Genomic DNA, 26,887 nt, shown 5'->3' on the forward strand with positions numbered 1-26,887 from the left:
AGATGATTACTGGAGACACTGGGGCAGATTGCTCGAGACACTGGGGCAGATTGCTGGAGACACTGGGGCAATGCTGGACACACTGGGGCCATGCTGGACACACTGGGGCAATGCTGGACACATTGGAGTAGATTGCTGGACACACTGGGGGTAATATGCTGGACACACTGGGGCAGATTGCTAGACATACTGGGGCAGATTGCTGGACACACTGGGGGGCAATGCTGGACACTCTGGGGCAATATGCTGGAGATACTGGGGCAGATTGCTGGACACTGGGGCAATATGCTGGACACTGGGGCAATATGCTGGACATACTGGGGCAGATTGCTGGACACACTGGGGGTAATATGCTGGACACACTGGGGCAGATTGCTGGACACATTGGGGGCAATGCTGGACACTCGGGCAGATTGCTGGACACACTGGGGGCAATATGCTGGAGTCAGACACTGGGGCAGATTGCTGGACACACTGTCTGGGGGCAATGCTGGACACACTGGGGCAATATGCTGGACATACTGGGGTTAATATGCTGGACACACTGGGGGTAATATGCTGGACACACTGGGGTAATATGCTGGACACACTGGGGCAGATTGCTGGACACACTGGGGGTAATATGCTGGACACACTGGGGCAGATTGCTGGACACACTGTCTGGGGGCAATGCTGGACATACTGGGGCAGATTGCTAGACATACTGGGGCAGATTGCTGGACACACTGGGGGCAATATGCTGGAGTCAGACACTGGGACAGATTGCTGGACACACTGTCTGGGGGCAATGCTGGATACACTGGGGCAATATGCTGTACATACTGGGGCAGATTGCTGGACACACTGTGGGTAATATGCTTGACACTGTCTGGGGGCAATGCTGGACATACTGGGGCAGATTGCTGGACATACTGGGGCAATATGCTGGACACTGGGGCAAAATATGCTGGACACTCTGGGGCAATATGCTGGACATACTGGGGCAGATTGCTGGACACTGGGGCAGATTGCTGGACACACTGTCTGGGGGCAATGCTGGACACTGGGGCAGATTGCTGGACACACTGGGGGCAATATGCTGGAGTCAGACACTGGAGCAGATTGCTGGACACACTGTCTGGGGGCAATATGCTATACATACTGGGTCAGATTGCTGGACACACTGGGGGTAATATGCTGGACACACTGGGGGTAATATGCTGGACACACTGGGGCAGATTGCTGGAGATACTGGGGCAGATTGCTGGACACTGGGGCAATATGCTGGACACTGGGGCAATATGCTGGATATACTGGGGCAGATTGCTGGACACACTGGGGGTAATATGCTGGACACACTGGGGCAGATTGCTGGACACACTGTCTTGGGGCAATGCTGGACACTCGGGCAGATTGCTGGACACACTGGGGGCAATATGCTGGAGTCAGACACTGGGGCAGATTGCTGGATACACTGTCTGGGGGCAATGCTGGACACACTGGGGCAATATGCTGTACATACTGGGGCAGATGATTGCTGGACACACTGGGGGTAATATGCTGGACACACTGTCTGGGGCAATGCTGGACATACTGGGGCAGATTGCTGGACATACTGGGGGCAATATGCTGGACACTCTGGGGAAATATGCTGGGCATACTGGGGCAGATTGCTGGACAGTGGGGCAATATGCTGGACATACTGGGGCAGATTGCTGGACACACTGGGGGTAATATGCTGGACACACTGGGGCAGATTGCTGGACACACTGTCTGGGGGCAATGCTGGACACTCTGGGGCAGATTGCTGGACACACTGGGGGCAATATGCTGGAGTCAGACACTGGGGCAGATTGCTGGACACACTGTCTGGGGCAATATGCTGTACATACTGGGGCAGATTGCTGGACACACTGGGGGTAATATGCTGGACACACTGGGGGTAATATGCTGGACACACTGGGGCAGATTGCTGGACACACTGGGGCAATATGCTGGACACACTGGGGCAGAATGCTGGACACTGGGGCAGAATGCTGGACACACTGGGGCAGAATGCTGGATATACTGGGGTTAATATGCTGGACACACTGGGGGTAATATGCTGGACACACTGGGGTAATATGCTGGACACACTGGGGCAGATTGCTGGACACACTGGGGGCAGGACTGGAGGCATGGGCTGAATGTAGATACGGGGCATGATTGGAGACACGGGGCAGAATGAAAGACATGGGGCAGGATTGGATTATGGGGCAGGATGGAGACAGATGGGGCAGGATGGGGAGATCATATGGATCATATGGAGAATGGATACTCATGAAGGCAGGATGCGAGAACATATGGCTGAAGCCAGAAATGAGATATACGGGGACAGGATGGGGAATATTATTACCATAGGGGCTAATTAAGGGATATTATTACTGCAGTGATGTATTTATTTTATTTTTTGAGTATACCGTTTTAAATGGGGGGGGGGGGGCGGTCCTGTTACTGTGCAGAGTGACACTATGTCGCCTTTTTTTCTTCATGTGGAATGTAGAATTTGTGAAAAATTAAGTAATGTGTTCTGCAAGCGGAGCTTGAAATAACTGTTATTTCCTGCAGAAACGAGTCCTGGCTGGAAGAAATGATGGTAGTCTGTGCTGGATGAAAGACGAAGGAGTTCACCTAGAGACGTCACTGGTGAGTCAGTGTTACCTATACACTGACACTATACACTGTATACTATATACAGAGGTCCTGTGTACAAAGTCACCAGTGATCACTGTATTACCTATACATTATATACAGAGCTCCTGTGTATAATACCACCAGTGATCACTGTATTACCTATACATTATATACAGAGGTCCTGTGTACAATGTCACCAGTGATCTCTGCATTACCTCTACACAGACACTGCATACTAAGTACAGATCTCCTGTGAATACTGGATACTGGCACTTATGGTGATAGTATTGTGTTTGTTTGTTTTTTGTTTTTTTTTATTACTGATCAGTATTGTACTATTCAGTCACTATGTGGTGGTAATATGTGGTCTGGAAATGGTGTTGTGGTATTTGTCCCTTGTGTGTTATATTTGGTCACCAAGTGGTGGTAATATGTGGTGTTGACATGGTGCTGTGGTATTTGTTCCTTGTATGTGATATTATTCGATCACTGTGGTTGTAATTTGTGGTCTGGTCATGGTGCGGTGGTATTTGTTCCTTGTATGTGATATTGGTCAAAATATTCCTAAATTGTATTGCATATTTTAACTAATATTTAATCGGTTACAGTAGAGTAGGACCCGGCCATTTTTCTGGAATAATCTGGTTCAGGTATATCATGACCCCTGTCACATGACCCCCGTCACATGACCCCCGTCACATGACCAGGGGGGCCTACAGTGTCTGAACAGCCCGAGGCCCTGGCGACCCTTTATCCACCCCTGCTCACCACACATCTAGATAAGTTCCTTAGGGGGTCTACTTTCCAAAATGGTGTCACTTGTGGGGGGGGTTTCAATGTTTAGGCACATCAGGAGCTCTCCAAATGCAACATGGCGTTCCATCTCAATTCCTGTGAATTTTGCATTGAAAAGTCAAACGGCGCTCCTTCCCTTCCGAGCTCTCCCATGCGCCCAAACAGTGGTTTACCCCCACATATGGGGTATCAGCATACTCAGGACAAATTGTACAACAACTTTTTGGTTCCAATTTCTTCTCTTACCATTGGGAAAATAAAAAATTGGGGGCGAAAAATAATTTTTGTGAAAAAAATGATTTTTTATTTTTACGGTTCTGCATTATAAACTTCTGTGAAGCACTTGGTGGGTCAAAGTGCTCACCACACCTCTAGATAAGTTCCTTAAGGGGGTCTACTTTCCAAAATCTGGTATAACTAAAAACGTCAGCTCGGCACGCAAAAAAATAAGCCTTCACCCAAATCCAGATCACAAAAAACGGAGCCGCTACAGGTATCGGGAAATTGCACAATTTTTTAAAAATTTAGCTAATTTTTTAATTTTTTTTTCACCACTTACATAAAAAAAAGAACCTAAACATGTTTGGTGTCTATGAACTCGTAATGACCTGGAGAATCATAATGGCAGGTCAGTTTTAGTATTTTGGTAACCTAGCAAAAAAAAAAAAAGTGTGGGATTGCACTTTTTTTGAACTTTCATCGCACTTGGAATTTTTTCCTGTTTTCTGTTACACGACATGGTAAAACCAATTGTATCGTTCAAAAGTACAACTCGTCCGGCGAAAAAAAAATAAAAAAAATATAAATCGCACGCGCCATTTAGTATAGATAAATTTGGCCAAAACATTTTTACCCAAAAGACATCAATAAGAACACAGCAAAACGTTCAGTGTGACTTTGGACATTTTATAGGAGAGTCACTTATTTGGGACCCCAATTTATAAAGGGAAAAATCAAGTAGGCCATGCACTGTATGATGCCAATTCATCTGACTGGTATGATAGATTACTAGATTTCCCCTGCAACAGACCAAATGTCTGGCCTCTTCCTCCTATAATAATTGACGGCTTATGGAGAATGCTGATAACTACATTTTGTTTGGTGCAGGAGAACTGCAAAGTATCGTAGGGTTTGTTCACACAATTTTTGATCCACTCCAAAATCCTCAGCAAAAAACGATTTGAATACACTTCCTACTGATTTCAATGGGACATTGCTGCAGTAAATTTTTGGTCTTCAGACAAGGTTTTGAAAAACAATGCAGAATAAAATAGCCATGTTGCTTCTTTGATCAAGGTTTCTGAAGGAATCAGCTCTAGTGATGAGCAAATATACTCGTTACTCGATATTTCCCGAGCATGCTCAGGGGTCCTCCGAGTTTTTTAATGCTCGGAGATTTAGTTTTTCTTGCTGCAGCAGAAAAATAAATGAAAAGTGTGGGAAAAGAAAATGCTTCATCAAAACTGCATTAGAATTGAAACCCCCCAAAATGATATGTATTTCTTTTAAAAGTGTTTGGCTTCTGTTTATTGTTCTTGTTGAAACTTCTCTGTGTAAACATATCCTCAAAGAGTTACTTCCATCTTTGCAGATGTGCATGCTTGTACAGTGGCTATAAGTAATTTTTTTTTTTTTTATAAAAATGTGCCCTGTTCTCCCATTAGCTCTACTTTTCAATTTACAGCTCAGTGCCTAGGAAACTGGCAACTGCCTCAGTCTAGGAAATACGGTCAAATATGTGCAGGGTTTATAAGCCCCCCAGCCAGCCGGGATCACCTGAGCGTGCTGTTGGTTCCCAATTCCGAGGTTCAGGTCCATTGCATTTCCCAAGATGCAGAGACAAGTTCTATAGCAGCATCAGGGGCAATCCAGGGAAGAATGCCCGACAATGCAAACCCTGGAGCAATCCGGGGCAGCAGCCAGACAATGCAAACCCAGGAGCAATCCGGGGCAGCAGCCAGACAATGCAAACCCAGGAGCAATCCAGTGCAGCAGCCAGACAGTATAATTGGCATTAAAGGGAACCTGTCACCAGGTTAGGCAGATACGAGTTACGGCCACCACCTTTCAGGTCTGATGGCATTCTATAATGCTGTAGATAAGCCCCAGATCCGGACTGAAGGAAGAATATAGAATTAACCTTCCACGACAGCATTTCACCACGACACGACATTTTCACCAGTCACCTTCCATGACAGCATAGAGGAGTACCAACCAATTCTGCTACTTGGGAGGGGGGGGGGGGGCAATAGCCTGGGGAACTTTCCGGCCAAAGACTAGATCCCTATTGGAGAAAATGTCCAATCTGTAGTGTTTGGTAAAGGTATGTGGTGAAGACCATGTTGCAGCCCTGCAGATCTGCTCGATGGGAGCGCCTGCTCTTTCTGCCCATGACACTGAAGTAGACCTTGTAGAGTGGGCCTTGACATTGATTGGAGGAGTCAAGTTCTGGGCCAGATATGTTTCATGTATGGCGCTTTTGATCCAACTAGAAATAGTACTTTTGTCACTTTCCTTCCTTTATGCTGACCTGACAGATGGACAAACAGGTTTTGATCAACTCTGAAAGAGCTAGTTTGTTCAAGATAGTGTAGTGTAGAATAGTCTGTCTAACATCGAGAGAATGGAACTCTTCTTCTTTTGGGTTTGCTGGGTTCTGGCAGAAGGAAGGAAGAATAACGTTTTGAGAACAGTGAAAATCAGACACCACCTTCGGCAGAAAAGATGGATCAAGCCGGAGAATTATAGAGTCATCTGTAATTAGCAAGTAGGGTTCTCTAACAGATAAGGCTTGCAGCTCCCCCACATGTCTTGCTGTGGTAATCGCTACCAGGAAGGCAGCCTTGTATGACAGGTGTTGAGGAGAACAGGAAGTTAAGGGCTCGAACGGTGCTTGCGTGAGCCCCCTGAGGACTAGATTCAAGTCCCATGAGGGTATCATGGGTTGTTTCCTAGGCTGCGATCTTAGAGCTGATTCCATGAATCTTCTGATCCAACGGTGATTGGCAAGATCCTGGTCACAAACAGTGCTGAAAGTGGAAACTTGAACCTTTAAGGTACCGTCACACTAAGCGACGCTGCAGCGATACCGACAACGATCCGGTATCGCTGCAGCGTCGCTGTTTGGTCGCTGGAGAGCTGTCACACAGACAGCTCTCCAGCGACCAACGATCCCGAGGTCCCCGGTAACCAGGGTAAACATCGGGTTACTAAGCGCAGGGCCGCGCTTAGTAACCCGATGTTTGCCCTGGTTACCAGCGTTAAAGTAAAAAAAAAAAACAACCACTACATACTTACCTACCGCTGTCTGTCCCCGGCGCGGTGTTTCTCTGCTCTGGCTGTGAGCGCCGGGCAGCCGGAAAGCAGAGCGGTGACGTCACCGCTCTGCTTTCCGGCCGCTGTGCTCACAGTCAGACCAGAGAAGCAGAGCGCCGAGGACAGACAGCGGTAGGTAAGTATGTAGTGGTTGTTTTTTTTTACTTTAACGCTGGTAACCAGGGTAAACATCGGGTTACTAAGCGTGGTCCTGCGCTTAGTAACCCGATGTTTACCCTGGTTACCAGCGAAGACATCGCTGAATCGGTGTCACACACGCCGATTCAGCGATCTCTACGGGGAGTCCAGCGACGAAACAAAGTTCTGGACTTTCTTCCCCGACCAGCGACAGCACAGCAGGAGCCTGATCGCTGCTGCCTGTCACACTGGACGATATCGCTAGCGATGACGCTGCAACGTCACGGATCGCTAGCGATATCGTCTAGTGTGACGGTACCTTTAGAGTGCTGGGCCTAAGGCCTAACTAACCCACACTGAAGGAAGTCCAATATTTGAGATATATTTGGATGGAGTGGATCTGGTTTATTAGGTAGACAGAAAGCTGAGAATGTCTTCCACACTACCATATATTGCATTAGTGAAAGGCTTCCTGGACTTTTGCAAAGTAGAAATTACAGCATCCCACAGCCCTCTAGCACTTAGGACCTGGGCCTCAGTAACCAAACCGCTAGGTTCAATCTTTGGGAATTCTGGTGCTGGAAGGGCCCTTGAAGCAGAAGGTCGGCATCTACTGGCAGGTGAACTGGACTGTCTATCTGTAGTTCTGTGATGATATTGAACTAGCTTCTTTTTGGCCATACTGGAGCAACTAGGATGGTTGGCACCTGTTCATCTCTGATCTTTTGAAGGGTTTTCACCAATATTGGGATTGGCGGGAAGGCGTAGGCCAATCGGAAGTTTCATGCCTGGACAAGAGCATTCACTCTTTTGGAATTGTCCCTGGGATTCAGGGAAAAAAAAAAAAAAAGGTTTTGACTTGTGAATTTTGGTCTGAGGCAAATAAATCGACTTCTGGTAGACCCCATCTGTCTACCAACATCCTGAAGACTCTTGTTCAGGCTCCATTCTTCTGGCTGAATGTCCTGACGACTCAGGAAATCCGCCTGCAGGTTGGAGGACCCCTTCAAGTGGACAGCTGTGAGGGAGAGAAGATGCTTTTCTGCCCAACAGAATATACGGTTTGAGAGTTTTTTTTTTTTTTTTTTTTTTTTAAACTGTTGAACTTTGAGCTCCCCTGATGTCGGAGGTGAGCAACAGTTGTGTTATCTGAATAAATCTTGACATGATTCCCCGATATTAGGTCACTGGCAGCTAGGAGAGCCTCCTCCACTGCTTTCAACTCCCTGAAGTTGGAGGATATGGCTGCCTGATTCCAGCATCCCTGGAAGGGAGTATGCAAAATTACTGCCCCCCAGCCTCATTTGCTGGCATCTGTTGGAATTGTTACAAGGGGGGACTGTGACCAGCTCACACCCCTGTGGATATTCTTGGGGCTCAACCACCATGCTAGTGATGCTTTCACGCGCCCCAGAGTGTGTACTCTTGTTCAGAGAAACCGGATTTCCATCCCAGTTTGCGAGGACGTGAGCTCGAAGGGTTCTGGAATGTGCCTGAGCCCAAGAAACTGACTGAATACATACATGCCGTCATAGAGCCTAGGACTGACATGCTTTTCCATAGAGTCAGAGATCTATAATCTTCTCTATTAACGCTCGACGATGATCTTCCGGGAGAAACAATTTCTGTTTTACTGAGTCTAACAGAACAACCATAAACCTCCTTGATTTGGAAGGTTGCAGCTGGGACTTCCTCAGATTTGGGAGCCACCCCAAGGTTTTGAGAATGTCGACGGTCTTTGAAACATGATTTTTGAGGATCTGCGCCGAGGGGGCTATAAGCAGCAGATCGTCCAGGTATGGGACAATACAGACTCCCTGACTCCGGAAGTGAGACATGGCCTCTGCCATTATCCTGGAGAATACTCTCGGCGCTGAAGAAATGCCGAAAGGGAGCAGTTGAATTGAAAATGATTCACTTGTTGGTTGAACTGTATTGCAAACCTGAGATCATCCCCGGAACAGGAAGCCTGAGATCATCCCCGGAACAGGAAGTAATTAGCACATGAAAGTAGGCGTCCTTTAGGTCGATGGTTGCCATGAAATAATTTTGACTTATCAGGGGGATAGCAGATTTCACCGATTCCATTTTTAACCGGCGGTATAGGATATGACAATTGAGATCTTTTAGATTTATTATGACTCGCACCTCCCTGATTGTTGTGTTTTTTTTGTTTTTTTTTAAACCAGGAAGAGACGAAAGTAGTGGCCCAAACCCCAATCCTCCGGGGGTACTGGGGAGATTGCATTTGATTTTAGGAGGTCCCCAAGGTCTGTCATCATTGTATGTGCTCCCTGAGAGGTCGGAGAAGTAATCCTCAGATTCTGAGGGGGGGGGGGGGGGAGGGAGATCTGAATTCTATGAGGAGGCCCTCCTGAATAATATTCAGAACCCATTGACAATTGGTAATGGCCCGCCAATGATGGATGAAGTTTGCGAGCCTTCCCCCACTGGGACGGAGTCATTTATCCTGCTGTGGCTGCTGCTGGGGAATGATGATATTTTTCCCTTTGCATAGATCCATCGCCCAGTTTTCCCTTTACCTCTTGTTTGAGGGGTATTAGATTGGGGGGGGCACGAAAAAAAAAAAAAAAACGTTTTCTGACCAGCTTCTGTTCTGGAAGGGCCTATTTTCTATCTGTGGCCTTTTCCAGAATTTCATCCAGAGCGGGCCCAAAAAGATAATCACCTTTAAAGGGAATTGTACACAGCTTAATTTTGGAGGCAACATCACCGCTCCACATTTTAAGCCAGAGGGCCCTACGGGCGGAATTAGATTGAACTAAGGATCTGGCCGCAATTCTAATAGACTCCATAGAGGCGTCCACTAAGAAAGCTGAGGCTTTTTGGAGCATGGGAAGAGAGTCCAATAAATCCCCTCTGGAGGCACCCTGAGCAATGTGCTTCCCCAGCTCGTCCATCCGAGACAGTGCTCTGGCAACACGTGGCAGCAATATTAGATTTTAACCCCGAGGTGGATGTTTCCCATGACTTTTTTAATAAGCTCTCCATCTTTCTGTCTAGCGGATCTCTCAACTGTGAGGAGTCCTCAAAGGGGAGAGAGGTTTTTCTTTGCTACCCTCGCCACCTGAACGTCCACCTTAGGTATGTCCCATGAAGGGGAACCTGCTTCTAATGGAAACCTATGTTTCATTTCAGAGGGGGTGGATAGGCGTTTCTCCGGAAGCGCCCACTCCTGAGAAATTAAATCAAAGGACATTTTTATGCATCGGGAACCCCACTTGTCTCTCCCGATTTCAATCCTCTGAACATTTCGAACTGTATAGATTGAGGAACAGATTCCTCCTGTAACCCCATCGTGTTACGTACAGCCATAACTAACTCTTCAGTACAATCAGAGGAGAAAAAATATTTTCTTGCTTCCGTAAATTTAGGAGATGAAGATTCACCCCATTTTTCAGAAGAAGATGAAAACGAGTGATCGGACTCTGAGGCTGAGTCTTCAAATTGTATTTTTCTTTTTTTTTTTAGAAGGAGAGGGACCCTGCGGCTGTGGAGGAGGATTGAAGGCAGCTGGAGAAGTTTGTACTTCATGCTTGACTAGGGCCCGGATTTCATCAAGGAGAGAAGGCTGCTCGGCTTTGACAACTTTATCTGTGCACCCCTGACACAGCTTTATCGCCCATAGAGAGGGAAGCTTTACAGTGCAGATTGCACATTTAGGCGTCTTTTTGGCCGGGATTTTCTGAGCAGACTTGTCTCCCTGAAAAAAAAAAAAAAAAAAAAAAAAAAAAGAGGGAGAGTGGTGTAAGGATCAGAAGAGTCCCACTAATCCTAGCCTCGGACCCACCCCGCAACTGACTTACTGGAGCAGGGGCAGCACTGGGCTCTGCAGATGCAGGGCAGGAAGCACCATCCATTATGACAGGGATCAGTCTTACCTGGAGGTGTCTTCAGGCTGGTTTATATAAAAATAAATCCAGCCCCCAGCGCAGGGGAATCAGGTTCCCCTCCTCCTCCCCGGGTCCTGGAGCAGGCCTCCACATGGAAAGGTGTGCTCTGTGCGGCGTTGGCGGTCCTGGAGGCGCTATGAGGCCAGACCAGGAAGTTGATGGGCTCCAGCAAAGAGCGCAGGACCGGAAGTGACGCACGCGCAACAATGACGTCACTTCCGAGAAGCCGAACGCCGCTCAGGAGAGGAGGACAAGGCGGTGAGCTCAAGGAGGCCACCACCGGGGATCACTGGCCCGCTTTACCTCCGCAGAGGCACAGGTGGGCCAGGAAGGTCCAGAGTCGGGAGGGGGGGGGGGGGGGGGACAGGAGCAGCATGAAAAGGAGTAAGGCAGAGCCCCGACCACTACTGCCCGGCAGGAAAAAACAGGTACACTGCAGACGCCGGCCACGCAGCATACAAGAACCTCTCCATGTCCCATGGGGGACAGGAAAGACACTGGCGATTTGGAGGGAGGAGGGGCTTTTAACCTCTCGTGCTTCCTGTCCCCCATTAGGGAATGGATACATCCTCTTATGCTGTCGTGGAAGGTGACTAGAGAAAAATAACTTATTACTCACCTGTGGGGTGGTATGGTCTGAGGGGTGTCACTCTTCTTGGTTCGGTGCCTCCCATCTTATTATGATGCCCGTCCTGCTTGCTTCATGTGAATGATGCGTCCCTCCATCATCTATACAGGCTCCCCAGCATCTGCGCTCCTGAGCAGGTGTACTTATCTGCCCTGTTGAGGGCAGAGCAAAGTACTGCAGTGCGCAGGGGCCGGGAAACGTCAGGCCTAGCATCTGCGCACTGCAGGAATTTGCTCTGCCCTCAACAGGGCAGATAAGTACACATGCGCCAAAGCACGATTTCGGGGAGCCTGTGAAGTAGGAGGGCGGCATCGCAAGAAGATGGGAGGCGCTGGACCAAGAAGAGTGACACCCCTCAGACCAGCCCGCCCCCAGGTGAGAGTCATTTTGTTTTCTTTTGCAGGTTCCCTTTAAGTGTGAATCACGAGCACCACCCCCCACAAACTAGGAAATCAGGATGAGACTAGACTTTCCAAGGGAAAAAAAAAAAATAATAAGATTCCTTCATCTGCTGTAAGTGTGAAAGTTATACAGTTAATTATACTAATTGTATTGGGCTGGTTTCAGACTTGTGTTTCCATGCGGGCACTGAACATCTCAAATCGCCGCATGAGGACACATCCGCATACAACGCATGTCCCTGCGTACCCAGTGTTAAAGATAGGTACTCAGGGAAACGCTGGATGCAGCCAGCAGTAGGCAGAGCGGAGATTCACGGAGAAAGCAAGGAGGAAGTAAGCTACCATCCGTAGCGCACAGGAATGCGAGTCAGAAACCAGCCTAAGTCCTAGTGCCACAGTCCTTCAGTAGCTCTCCAAGCTGGGCCACACCGTAGCTCCCACACAGGACAGTTTCCTGTGTCTACACATGACCAGAGCCATTTTCCTCCTAGAAAACCTTTTTAAGAGCTTAGTCCCATACTCAAAAGATCCACTATAATGCACTGTGCACAGAGGTCATAATAAAGCTCTGAGCAAGTGCAGCGCCCCAGAGTCCTGGTCATTGCAGTAATATTCTCCTCTAGGGGGGAGTGATGTTACGTTTGGAGGCAATAAAGGAGATCTCTTTGCCAGGTAACACATACATACAACACATTTCATACTCCAGCCCACCAGGGGGAGCTATGCTCCTATTTATTAGGGCACTCTTCACAATTAGGTAAAACTGGTGGTCTGGATAGGAAGTTAGTCAGTTCCTGTCAGGCAGACAGAGAGGAAGGAGGAACATCGAGTAGCTGCTGACAGGGTTGGTCCCCGACAGGGGTGGGAACCTGTCAGAGGCCTACACGGAAGGTCACAGAGCCGTGCCTGCCCCACGTGTGGCAGTTCCTAAGAAAGGACATGAAAAGAGAACTGTATTATAGAGATGGTTTGGAAGTCATAGCAAAAGGAGAGGAAACCAGAAGGAGTTCTGCCCTGCAAAGGCTGCCTCCTTTTGAGGCGCAGGATCCGGTAACCGGAACACCGAGGGAGCAACAGTCTCTATCCCTTGCTCCCGAGACCAACAGGACAGCTAATTCTAAGTTACTGATCCGCCCTATACCCAGGAGGCACGGTGGCAACTTGTAGGGGCCAGGGCGTGCTACAGTCCTTGTAAAAAGCCTCAGGCCACCAGTCATACGAGTTTGTTCCTATCCACCTGGGGAACAGAGAGAGACATAACATCTACAACAGTTGTGAGGACCTTACCGAGAAGCTCAGCAGGAAGGTACTACAACACCCAGGCGCTAGAGGAAGGCTACTGATTTCCACCTGGATAAGGGGACTCTGGATTTGCCTTCAGACCGGCCAGACTCTACCTGCCCTGTGATCTGGTGCTCTGGACTGTGGATGCTGAAGCCTTCAGTAAAAAGGTAAAGAGACTGCAACCTTGTGTCCTCGTTCTTCACTGCGCCTCACACCATCCACCACGTACACACTGGGAAGCCCTGGGGACATAGTTCACCTGTGGGAAGGTAGACCATCTAGCTGCCATAACATCACCCCAGCGGACCCCTAAGCAGTGTCGGTAACCCTGACCGAATACCACAGGTGGCGTCACGAACATTTCCCCCTTTTATAACGGTCCTCCCGAGGGCCACGGACTGGGTCAGCCAACGTGACATCCCCCTTGAGAACCGAAGGACCCGGTACCGAGTTCCCCTAGCCCTTGGGGGCGCTCCAATCTTTTGGCGTCACGAACAGGATCTACTTAAGCCTGAAAAATCGGGTCATGTGCGCCTAAGAAATGTGCCAGAATTGTGATTTGCTTAAGGACTGTATATTGCAAAAGACCGCCAAAATTCCCGCCAAAACCGCCGCCATTATAGCACCATGCGGCGTGCAGGAGGAGTGGGGCGTGTCATCGTGGGCGTAGCTTGGAAGAAAGGCGCGAAAATGGAGCCAGCCCCCCACAGATATTACTACGTCAGAAAAATATGCCCATCAACCAAAGGAATCCGCCTCCTAGTCTGGAATGGTGGAGGAAGAAGGAACCGCTCTCCAGAAGAGGAGGAGCAGAAACCGGAGGAAGAAGCTGACACTACCCTGGCTGGCAAGATGGCGAGCGGAGGTCACCAGGAGGAGGGGGAAGAACACCCGCAGTGCAGTCCGCCAATCGGAAGCAGGAGAGGCCCCGCCGCCATGTCTGAACCCGGAGGTTCTCAGCGCGGAATTGGAGGAGCTTTGCTGCCAGCTCCGGAAGTCTTGGTACCGTGCAGCTGCCAGCGTTCAGGAGCAGTCGCGCAGTCAGCCGACGGAGCCGCAGCCTGCAGTGAAAAGCCAGCACCAGCGATGCCGTGGCCGTGGGAAAGCCTGCAATCCCTGCTCCGGTAGCTGAGGAAACTGCCCTGCTAGTGCCAGTCGACTCCCCTCCACCACCCGGCCAGGTGTGTAGCCACCTTGAGTGTGAAAGGCCCTGGGAGACTCTGAGAACCTCCGACGCCCCGCTGCAGCCCATTAGGCAGACTGTGGACATCCAGGGAGAGTGGGTGACCTTCAGGTGGACCCATACCACCACTGATCTGATCGGGTCCCTGGGAGAGGCTCAGCCGGAGGGAGAGAGCATTGAAATCGTCACCCAGCAGGACTACCACCGGCAGCTGGCCCTGCAGCATGAGGAGTGGGAGAAGAAGAAACAACTTAAGCGCCAGGCCGCACGTGAACGAGATCTGCAGGCCAAAGCCCGTGCCCGCAAGATGGGTCATGGAGATCGGGGCCCACGGAGGTGCGGGACTGTAGTGGTATTCTGCCTTGATACCGGCTGGGGGTTCACCAAATAGCCAGACCTTTATCCAGAGGTCTTTGTCAACAGGCGAGATGTGGAGGCACACTTGGAGGGCCACCCTGGCAGGGACCTCTACCCCGGTGATCGTGTCACCTACACCAGGCACTGGGGAGATAAGGGATGGTATGCCCTCCATGTCCATAAATGCGAGTTGGATGAAGAAAGGCCATCATTTCGAGACTCAGAGCTGTTTGTCACAGGAGGCTCCACATTGTCCAGCAGCACCTCCATCTGGCCAGGTGAGAAACAACAGCCGCCCTTGAAAGAGCACCTGTCGTTCTGTGCTCTAGATGCGCCGGTGCCTTAGTGGAGCAGAGAACTGTAAGCACACAGACTCCAATCCAGAATGCAGATGCACTATACGTGATGCCGGGCAGCCGTTCTTATCCAAGAGGACTGCCCACGCCAGAACTGTATCAGTAAACCACAAATCTGAACAGTGACTGTAGTTATTAAAAACTTTCCTTTTTCTACTTTAAACCCGTCTAGGGTTCCTTAAAGGGGTCCTCAGTGAAAAGAGGATTCCAAGTTCTGCACCCGTCCAGGGTTATTTCTACAAGGGGTCACCTGTTAAAGGGATCCTAGGTTTTGTTTTGCACAAGTTCATCGTTGCCTTAAAGACTGTAGGATCATTGACGGTGAATGATTCCTGAACGGCTTGTAAATAGTTTGCATCTTCTTAAGGGTGCTCCCTACTGGTTTTACAAAAGGAGCTTTTTGAAGAGACTGTTCCTGATAGCATCGTGAAAGTTCCAGATGTTCTAGAGTTAATGACCGAGTATTGGTTGCACTACCTCATTGAAAGACTTGAATGTTATCTGAACCCTTAAAGGGAATGTGAATCGTTGCACTTTGATAAACTCATGCTTAGAGTTAGTTTATCATGCTAATTAGTAAGTTGATGTATTAAAGGAGAATATAAAGCATTTTGAGTAAAATTGAGATTAAGACAGATAATAGAAAAATGTTAATAATGCACTTTTGAATAAACTGAATGAAAATGCAGAGAGCCCATGGGGGTTGATAGATATTCTTACTCTTCACATGCACGACTAACGAAAATGTTGATTTGCACTTAATAGATAGTATACCTGTATGGGTAATTGCATTCCATAGTTCGTTAGTATACTGTTTTTGCTAAATTGTTCCATTCCAAAATGTATATATGTTTTTATTAAGGAATGTTCAAGTGTTCTCACCTCCAATAAAGGGAAGCACAGTTACATTAACTTGTTTTATAGCATTTTAAAATTTGTATGTCTTTTCCTAATGTATTGTTGTTTTCTTTTCCCGGTCCCGGAGTACTGGATTTAACTGGGGGTGGGGGGGTGGAGTGTAGCACCCCAGGGTCCTGCTCGTTGCAGTAATATCATTCTCCTCTAGGGGGGGGGGGGGAGTGATGTTACGTTTGGAGGCAATAAAGGAGATCTCTTTGCCAGGTAACACATACATACAACACATTTCATACTCCAGCCCACCAGGGGGAGCTGTGCTCCTATTTATTAGGGCACTCTTCACAATTAGGTAAAACTGGTGGCCTGGAGAGGAAGTTAGGCAGTTGCTGGCTTAGCTTCGCCTCAGGTAGTTGGTCCCTGACAGGGGTGGGATCCTGTCAGAGGCCTAGACAGAAGGTCACGGAGCTGCGCCTGCCCCACGTGCGACAGTTCCGAAGAAAGGACACGAACCGAGAACTGTATTGTACAGAGTGAGAAGACGTCATAGCAAAAGGAGTGGAAACCAAAAGGAGTTCTACCCTACACAGGCTGCTTTCTTCTGAGGCACAGGATCCCGGTAGCCGGAACACCGAGGGAGCAACAGTCCTTTATACCTTGCTCCAGAGATCGGTAGGACAGCTAATTACAAGTTACTGATCCGCCACATACCCAGGAGGCAAGGTGGCACCCACAAGAGGCCAGGGCGTGCTAGAGTCCCTGTAAAAAGCCTCAGGCCACCGGTCATACGGGTTGTCCTATCCATCTGGGGGACAAAGAGAGACATAACATCTACAACAGTTGTGAGGACCTTATGAGAGGCTCAGCAATAAGTTACTACAACACCCAGGCGCTAGAGAAAGGCTACTGATTTCCACCTGGATAAGGGGACTCTGGATTTGCCTTCAGACCGGCCGGACTCTGCCTGCCCTGTGATCTGGTGCTCTGGACTGTGGATGCTGAAGTCTACAGTAAAAAGGTAAAGACACTGCAACCATGTGTCCTCGTTCTTCACTGCGCCTCACACCATCCACCACGTACACACTGGGAAGCCCTGGGGACATAGTTCACCTGTGGGAAGGTAGACCATCTAGCTGCCATAACATCACCCCAGCAGACCACGTAAAGCAGCGTCAGTCATCCTGACCGAATGCCACAGGTGGCGTCACAAACCTATCCCTTTAAAGACCTTTCCTTTTACACCATGACATCCCCCTTGAGAACCGAAGGACCGAGTTCCCCGTTCCCCACAGCCCTATGGGGGCGATCCATATACATGTGGTGCCCCAGGGTCCTGGTCGTCACAGTGGTATTGCTTTCCTCTAGGGGAGAGTGATGCTACGTGTGTGTGTGTGTGTGTGTGTGTGTGTGTGTGTGTCCGGGATTGGCATCTGAACCGTCGCAGCTACAGCCACAAAATTTTGCACAGTCACACGTCTGGACCCCTTGAGCGTCTTAGGCTATGTTGTGAGGTGAAATTTTAACCCCGCGCTTTCCAATTCACCAAATAATTTTGCCCCTATCTACATAGTGGGGAAAAAGTGAAATGAAAAGTGTTGGAGGCAAATTGACAGCTGCCAGATGGGGGGGGGACTTAAAGAATGAGAACGATGGTGCCAAAGAGTATATACCGTACAGTTGCTAAGGTGGGGCCCCGACATGGGATACTCACCACACACGGGGATATGAACACACACACAAAATGCGCCACACACTACCACGTGCTTGAACACATATACCACCCTCAGCACACATTTCACCACACATACACCAACCTCGCTACATAGAAGTCGAGACACAAAAGTCGCCACGCAAAACTCGCCACATGCAAAACTAGGCTCACTTGCACCCGCGAAAAAATTGCCACATGCACAAAAGTTACAACACATGCAAAAGTTGCCTCAAACAGGACTTGCACATACTCAAAAGGCGCCACGCGCAAAACTCGCCATGCACAAAAACTTGCTGCACACAACTTGCTACACTAACCTGTCACATGCAACTCGACACACAAAAAGTTGCTACACGCATGTCACCACACAAAACTCATCTCACAAAAGTCGCCACATGCATGTCGCCACACGCAACTCAACACACAACTTGACACATGAAACTCGCCCTAAAACACACACAAGTCTGGTATTATCCTTCAAAAATAAAAATCTGATTAATAAGCAGACAAACTACAAGAGCAACAAATGTACCATATAGGAAATACGGCAGCTGTCAGTCACATGACCTGTCTATTATGTGTATGTGTGAGCTAATATATACTGCCAGGGGGAGGGCTTCCTGTTGGCTGGGGATTTATCAGGCTGCCAATTTAGCTTACAAATACTGAGGTAAAAATACTGACCAAATAACGTGTGAACGAGGTCCAATACAGGAGGAGATGACATACAGATATATACTATGTACAGGAGAGATAACACACAGGTATATACTATATAGAGGAGGAGATGACATACAGGTATATACACTATATACAGGAGATGACATACAGGTGTATACTACATATAAGGGAGATGACAAACATGTATATACTGAGGTGAAAATGAGGGGTGTGAGGTGAAAATGAAACGGTGTGAGTGCAAAATGAGAGAACTGAGTGGAGTGGAGTGGAGTGATCGGAAAATGACAGATGTAAGGTCGAAATGACAAGTGTTAGGGGGAATGAGAGGTGTGAGGGAGAAAATGAGAGATGTGAGGGGGAAAATGAGAGGCGTGATGGGAAAATAAGAGAAGTGAGGTGCTATAACTAAACACAGATATTTACTATGCCCGTCCACTAGCAGTATTTGGTCAGTATTTCACGTCAGTATTTGTAAGCCAAAACCAGGAGTGGGTGATAAATGCAGAAGTGGTGCATATGTTTCTATTATACTTTTCCTCTATTTGTTCCACTCCTGGTTTTGGCTTACAAATACTGATGTAAAATACTGACCAAATACTGCTAGTGTGACGGCAGCCGTAGTCTGTAGGAAAAGTTAGTCAGTCCTTCAGGGAAGCTGTTCCTGGCAGGAGCGAATTCCTGTCAGAGGACAGAGAAGAGGGTCCATGGTGTTGTGCATGCCCCAAGAGCTGCAGCTCCCAGAAAGACACTTTGAAAGCAGAATTGTATTGCAGCGAGCATGAAGGAAGGCAAAGGAGAGGGAATCTGTGAGGACCTTATTTGAAGCTTATGCAGTAAGGGACTACCACAACGGAAGGCTACTGATTTCCACCTGGATAAGGGGACTCTGGATTTGCCTTCAGACCGGCCAGACTACCTGTGGTCTGGTGCTCTGGACTGTGGATGCTGAAGTCTTCAGTAAAGGTAAAGAGACTGCAACCTTGTGTCCTCGTTCTTCACTGCACCATTCGACCATCTACACACTGGGAAGCCCTGAGGATACACTTCACCTGTGGGAAGGTACACCGTCCAGCTGCCATAACATCTCCCCAGCGGACCCCTTAATGCAGCGTCGGTCACCCTGACCAAATACCACAGGTGGCATCACGAACATAAACTTTATTCCATTTAAAGATCTTTCCCTTTTACACAGACGTCCCAGGGCCACGGACTGGGTCAGCCACCATGACATCCCCATTGTGAACCACAGGACCCGGTACCGAGTAACCCCTTGCCCTGATGGGGCGCTCCATACACACACACAGCCTCGCTGCATACATACACACACACACACACAGCCTCGCTGCATACACACACACACACACACACACACACACACAGCCTCGCTGCATACATACACACACACACACACACAGCCTCGCTGCATACATACACACACACAGCCTCGCTGCATACATACACACACACACAGCCTCGCTGCATACATACACACACACACACACACACACACAGCCTCGCTGCATACATACACACACAGCCTCGCTGCATACATACACACACAGCCTCGCTGCATACATACACACACAGCCTCGCTGCATACATACACACACAGCCTCGCTGCATACATACACACACAGCCTCGCTGCATACATACACACACAGCCTCGCTGCATACATACACACACAGCCTCGCTGCATACATACACACACAGCCTCGCTGCATACATACACACACAGCCTCGCTGCATACATACACACACAGCCTCGCTGCATACATACACACACAGCCTCGCTGCATACATACACATACACACACAGCCTCGCTGCATACATACACACACACACACACACACACACAGCCTCGCTGCATACATACACACAACCTCGCTGCATCACGCCCCCGGAAGAAGCTGGCGGCGAAACGCACGTCGTGGTGAACACACACACAGCCTCGCTGCATACATACACACAGCCTCGCTGCATCACGCCCCCGGAAGAAGCTGGCGGCGAAACGCGCGTCGGGGTGAAGGGACATCGCCATTGCAGACCCAGGACAGCATGAGCATACCAGCCTCACAGGTATTGGCACTAATGCACTTTTTTCCGCACTGCACCTTGATAGACCATTGACTGAAATAGGATCTAGAAATATATCAGCACGGCACTCTTTGTATAGTAGCAATTGCTATTTGACTCAGCCATTTAAAAGGCAGCTATGGAATTACAAGTTGAAATAGGGTATATAACTTTCCAATAGGGACTTCCCCTTATTTGGATCACTTTATTGTTTTATATCCCTATATACTGTTGCGCTTGGTTCTATATATACCTCCATTTTAGTAATTCACATGTTAGATAAATTTCTTCTTTACCACCCCTCTAGCGTTATAGTATCACCATATACTTAAAACTAGGCTGCGGACATATAGTGCAATAAAAGATTATATATATTGGAGAACACTTTATGCCTATTTATTGTCTGGGTACATATAGACAACAATAATTACATCTTTCTGATATTTGTCATAGATTGAAGAAGTAGAGCATTATTATATAACACTGATTATGGTGATGTAATTATTAAGTAGTATTTATTTCTTTCTTTGGCATATTAGTATATATGGATTGAAGAAGCAGAGCATTACTATATAACACTGATTATGGTGAAGTTATTATTACGTGGCATTTATTTATTTGTTTCTCTGGCATATTAATATATATGCAATATCTCCAATATGAAAATGTCAACTGATGGTTTTTCTTGGTTATAATTGGTGTAACATATCTGGATCCTGGTGATGTCCCTTTCTGTGACATACTCTTGCTATTGTTGTATTTTAAAATTGATTCAAATAAAGTTTTATTTTTTAACAAAGGATCTCTTCTATATTTCTATCCTGATGGGATTGGAAATTAGTGAAAATTATGATGAATGAAGTGCCTTTATTTAGGATATTAGTTGGACTCTATTGGTTAAACATACACACACAGCCTCGCTGCATACATACACACACACACAGCCTCGCTGCATACACACACACACAGCCTCGCTGCATACACACACACACAGCCTCGCTGCATACACACACACACAGCCTCGCTGCATACACACACACACAGCCTCGCTGCATACACACACACACAGCCTCGCTGCATACACACACACACAGCCTCGCTGCATACACACACACACAGCCTCGCTGCATACACACACACACAGCCTCGCTGCATACACACACACACAGCCTCGCTGCATACACACACACACACACAGCCTCGCTGCATACATACACACACACACAGCCTCGCTGCATACATACACACACACACACAGCCTCGCTGCATACATACACACACACACACACACACACAGCCTCGCTGCATACACACACACACAGCCTCGCTGCATACACACACACACAGCCTCGCTGCATACACACACACACAGCCTCGCTGCATACACACACACACAGCCTCGCTGCATACACACACACACAGCCTCGCTGCATACACACACACACAGCCTCGCTGCATACACACACACACAGCCTCGCTGCATACACACACACACAGCCTCGCTGCATACACACACACACAGCCTCGCTGCATACACACACACACAGCCTCGCTGCATACACACACACACAGCCTCGCTGCATACACACACACACAGCCTCGCTGCATACACACACACACAGCCTCGCTGCATACATACACACACAGCCTCGCTGCATACATACACACACAGCCTCGCTGCATACACACACACACAGCCTCGCTGCATACACACACACACAGCCTCGCTGCATACACACACACACAGCCTCGCTGCATACATACACACACAGCCTCGCTGCATACATACACACACAGCCTCGCTGCATACATACACACACAGCCTCGCTGCATACATACACACACAGCCTCGCTGCATACATACACACACAGCCTCGCTGCACACACACACAACCTCGCTGCATACATACACACACAGCCTCGCTGCATACATACACACACAGCCTCGCTGCATACATACACACACAGCCTCGCTGCATACATACACACACAGCCTCGCTGCATACATACACACACAGCCTCGCTGCACACACACACACAGCCTCGCTGCATACATACACACACAGCCTCGCTGCATACATACACACAGCCTCGCTGCATACATACACACACAGCCTCGCTGCATACATACACACACAGCCTCGCTGCATACATACACACACAGCCTCGCTGCATACATACACACAGCCTCGCTGCATACATACACACACAGCCTCGCTGCATACATACACACACAGCCTCGCTGCATACATACACACACAGCCTCGCTGCATACATACACACACAGCCTCGCTGCATACATACACACAGCCTCGCTGCATACATACATACACACAGCCTCGCTGCATACATACATACACACACAGCCTCGCTGCATACATACACACACAGCCTCGCTGCATACATACACACACAGCCTCGCTGCATACATACACACACAGCCTCGCTGCATACATACACACACATACACACAGCCTCGCTGCATACATACATACACACACAGCCTCGCTGCATACATACACACACAGCCTCGCTGCACACACACACACACAGCCTCGCTGCATACATACACACACAGCCTCGCTGCATACATACACACACAGCCTCGCTGCACACACACACACACACAGCCTCGCTGCATACATACACACACACAGCCTCGCTGCATACATACACACACAGCCTCGCTGCATACATACACACACACAGCCTCGCTGCATACATACACACACAGCCTCGCTGCATACATACACACAGCCTCGCTGCATACATACACACACAGCCTCGCTGCATACATACACACACAGCCTCGCTGCATACATACACACACAGCCTCGCTGCATACATACACACAGCCTCGCTGCATACATACACACACAGCCTCGCTGCATACATACACACACAGCCTCGCTGCATACATACATACACACACAGCCTCGCTGCATACATACACACACAGCCTCGCTGCATACATACACACACAGCCTCGCTGCATACATACACACACAGCCTCGCTGCATACATACACACACATACACACAGCCTCGCTGCATACATACATACACACACAGCCTCGCTGCATACATACACACACAGCCTCGCTGCACACACACACACACAGCCTCGCTGCATACATACACACACAGCCTCGCTGCACACACACACACACAGCCTCGCTGCATACATACACACACAGCCTCGCTGCACACACACACACACAGCCTCGCTGCATACATACACACACAGCCTCGCTGCACACACACACACACAGCCTCGCTGCATACATACACACACAGCCTCGCTGCATACATACACACACACAGCCTCGCTGCATACATACACACACAGCCTCGCTGCATACATACACACACAGCCTCGCTGCATACATACACACACATACACACAGCCTCGCTGCATATATATATATATACACACACACACAGCCTCGCTGCATATATATATATACACACACACACACACACACACACACAGCCTCACTTCATCCACTGTTGTGTTTATTACCATGACAATACACTGCCAGCAGCCTATTGTGGGGAACGTGAAGGATCCTGGCGCTGACAGCACTTCCATACTACACAACATATTGTAGTGTGACAACTGTAGCCTGAGGCCAATCCGTCACCTGTTGCTGCCCAGCACTGCAGCGCTTACACTACATGGCACCCAGCACGGCACCTACTATATCATCTACACTACTATTATATCCAAAGCAAACTCCACATGACACGAACCCCCGTGTCCACGGTCACATACAGCAACTAATCACTGCCAGCACCTGCACAGCGTGCACACATGGAGCGACACGCACACATGGAGCGACGCACGGTGAAGCAGTGCCCATGCTCACCTCAGTTTCCTCGGGCACCAGCTCCACGTCGGGCCAGAAATCTACGAGCTGAGCGAGCGGCATATTCCCGGGACCAGCACTGACGATCTCCCTCCTCGGCACACACACACCAGCTCCACAGTCACTGCTCACTATCAGCGCCGAGCCCCGCCCTGCTAACGTGCTATTGGCCAGTATCACAGGCTGCGCTCCCCATTGGTGGCTGATAAGGACCACGCCCACACCCTGACCCGCCCACACCCTGAGCCGCTCACCTGATTGTGCTTCCTCGATCCCATACAAAGAGCGGCTCCCTGCGTGCATGAATGGAGCCTGCGGTGACTGAGCCCGGCTGGAGCTTATCAGATGGGGAGTGTGACTGGTGAGGAGCGAGGGAGCTGTGGGCTGGAAATGCCTCTGAGACCTGGAGAAATGGTGCAGACAAGCACAGGACAGGGTGGCGGGGAAAAGAAAAAAAGGGCTTCCTCTTGTTAACCCTTCAGTGCCCCCAGACTGCAAGCATTAGTATTAGGGTATGTGCACACGTAGTCTGGTCCACTGCGGATTTTTCCGTAGCAGACTTGATAAATCCGCAGTGCAAACCACTGTGGATTTACCGCCGTTTTTCTGCGGTTTTCACTGCGGTTTTACAACTGCGGTTTTCTATTGGAGCAGCTGTAAAACCGCTGTGGAATCCGCAGAAAGAAGTGACATGCTGCAGAATGTAAACAGCTGCGTGTCCGTGCGTTTTTTTCCGCAGCATGTGCAGAGCGTTTTGTTTCCCATAGGTTTACGTTATACTGTAAACTCATGGGAAACTGCTGCGGATTCACAGATGCGGATCTGCAGCGTTTTCCACAGCATGTGCACATGGGTTCACATTGCGTTAAGTGCAATCCACTGATGGCATCCGTTACATAGCGGCACTAACGCTATGTAACGGATGCGTTAACGCACCCATTGACTGCCATTATGTAGCGCATCACTAACGCATGTCATAATCGGCATGCATTAGTGATGTGCCGTCATTCTGTGACGGACCCTCGGACGCAGTCTGCAGCGCTTTTGGGTCCGTCACCGCTAGCACAGATAGAGCATCTGCGTTAGCACGATCGCATAAACGCAACCTATTTTGGCACTTGCGTTAACGCAGTCCGTTAGCGTATGCGCTGAACGGACTGCACTTAACGCAATGTGAACCTAGGCTGCCGTCACACTAGCAGTATTTGGTCAGTATTTTACATCAGTATTTGTGAGCCAAAACCAGGAGTGGAACAATCAGAGGAAAAGTGTAATAGAAACCCATCACCATTTCTGCATTTATCACACGAGGCTGAAGTTGGTTTCTTATTCGTTCAGTTTCTTATGCAGAGCTGAAGTTGATTTCTTATTCGGCAATTTTTTCTTTTCTGTTTTTTTATAGGTTTAGCAACAACAAATAAGCATCACAATAATAAAAGACAATACAGCGAGGTGCCCTGATATGAATACACCTCAAAACGGCTACAAAAACAATAAAACTTGCACAAAAATGGGCATCAAAGTAGGCACCAAAGAGCGTTGCAGAAAGGGTTAAATTACTTTGGGCCACTGATCTCACAGTGCAAACATATAGAACAGGGAGCCCCACATCAAAACCAGGTATCTCCATCCTGGCCCAACTGGGTTCTGGGCATCAGAACTGGCATCAAAGTGGGCAGTCAATTTTGGCCATTTGAATAAGTAACTGTTTTTTTAAGGGGTTAAATGACTTTGGGCCACTGATACCACAGTGCAGACATACACAACAGGGAGCCCCACATCAAAACCAGGTCTTTTCAGCCTGGCCCAAAAAGGTTTTGGGCATCAGAACTGGCATCAAAGTGGGCAAACAGCCCATTTTCACAGATTTGAATGTTTTTAAGGGGTTAAATGACTTTGGGCCACCGATATGACACTTAAAATACACAGATAGTGAAGCCCTGCATCAAACCCAGCTCCCTGCAGCCTGGCCCAAATGGTTTCTGGGCACCAGAATTTTTCTGCCTGATCCGACTATGTGTTCTTGCCAATCGGATCAGACAAGTTTCTGAGAGAGAGAGAGCGACAGAAGTAAAAAAAAACACAGAATGGAAAATCCAAATTCTGGGTATGTGCAGTTTAAAAAACAGAATCTGGCGCCAGAATCGGTCACTGACAGAATACGGCGCCATAGGCTTCCATTACAGGAAAAGCCGGATGGCGCCGGATCAGGCGCCGTCCGGTTTTTCGCCGGATACAAAAAAGTTCCCCTGTCCGTTTTGTCCAGCCGCTGGATCCGCAATTTTTACTGGATCCGGCGAAAAACGGATGAAACGTAAGGCCATCCAGCGCAATCCGGCGCTAATACAAGTCTTTGGGAAAAAACGATCCGGCGGCATCATTCGCCAGATTCATTTTTTTTTTTAATTTGCCGGATTGCGCTTGACGGCAAAAAACGGATATGTGAAAGTAGCCTTACTGGGGAAATTATTCAATGGGGGTCTAACTGTGTTAACCAATGTTGTAAATCTGTGTCCTTATCTAAGTCGTTGAAGTCTGTATCTGTGTTGTCTGTCGGTCTAGAAGCTATTCCGGAGTACCTGAAGGACTTTGAAGACGTGTTCTCTGAAAGCGTGGGTTAGGTTCTACCGCCACATTCATCTTTTGATTGTGCCATCAATTTAATTCCCGGGG

At 48.6% G+C, this 26,887-nt stretch overlaps 1 protein-coding gene across 1 annotated transcript in view; it reads right to left on the reverse strand.

Annotated features, from left to right (window-relative positions):
• RPS6KA1 (ribosomal protein S6 kinase A1) overlaps window positions 1-24,341 on the reverse strand; it is a 356,285-nt gene extending 331,944 nt beyond the window's left edge. Inside the window, exon 1 of the mRNA XM_069756752.1 lies at window positions 24,215-24,341. Within this exon, the coding sequence (XP_069612853.1) occupies window positions 24,215-24,277 (63 nt within the window). The 5' untranslated portion in view covers window positions 24,278-24,341. The remainder of the gene's footprint in view (window positions 1-24,214) is intronic.
• Between the last annotated feature and the right edge of the window lie 2,546 nt (window positions 24,342-26,887).

This window comes from Ranitomeya imitator, chromosome 3, assembly GCF_032444005.1.
Source record: "Ranitomeya imitator isolate aRanImi1 chromosome 3, aRanImi1.pri, whole genome shotgun sequence".
Lineage (NCBI taxonomy): Eukaryota > Metazoa > Chordata > Amphibia > Anura > Dendrobatidae > Ranitomeya > Ranitomeya imitator.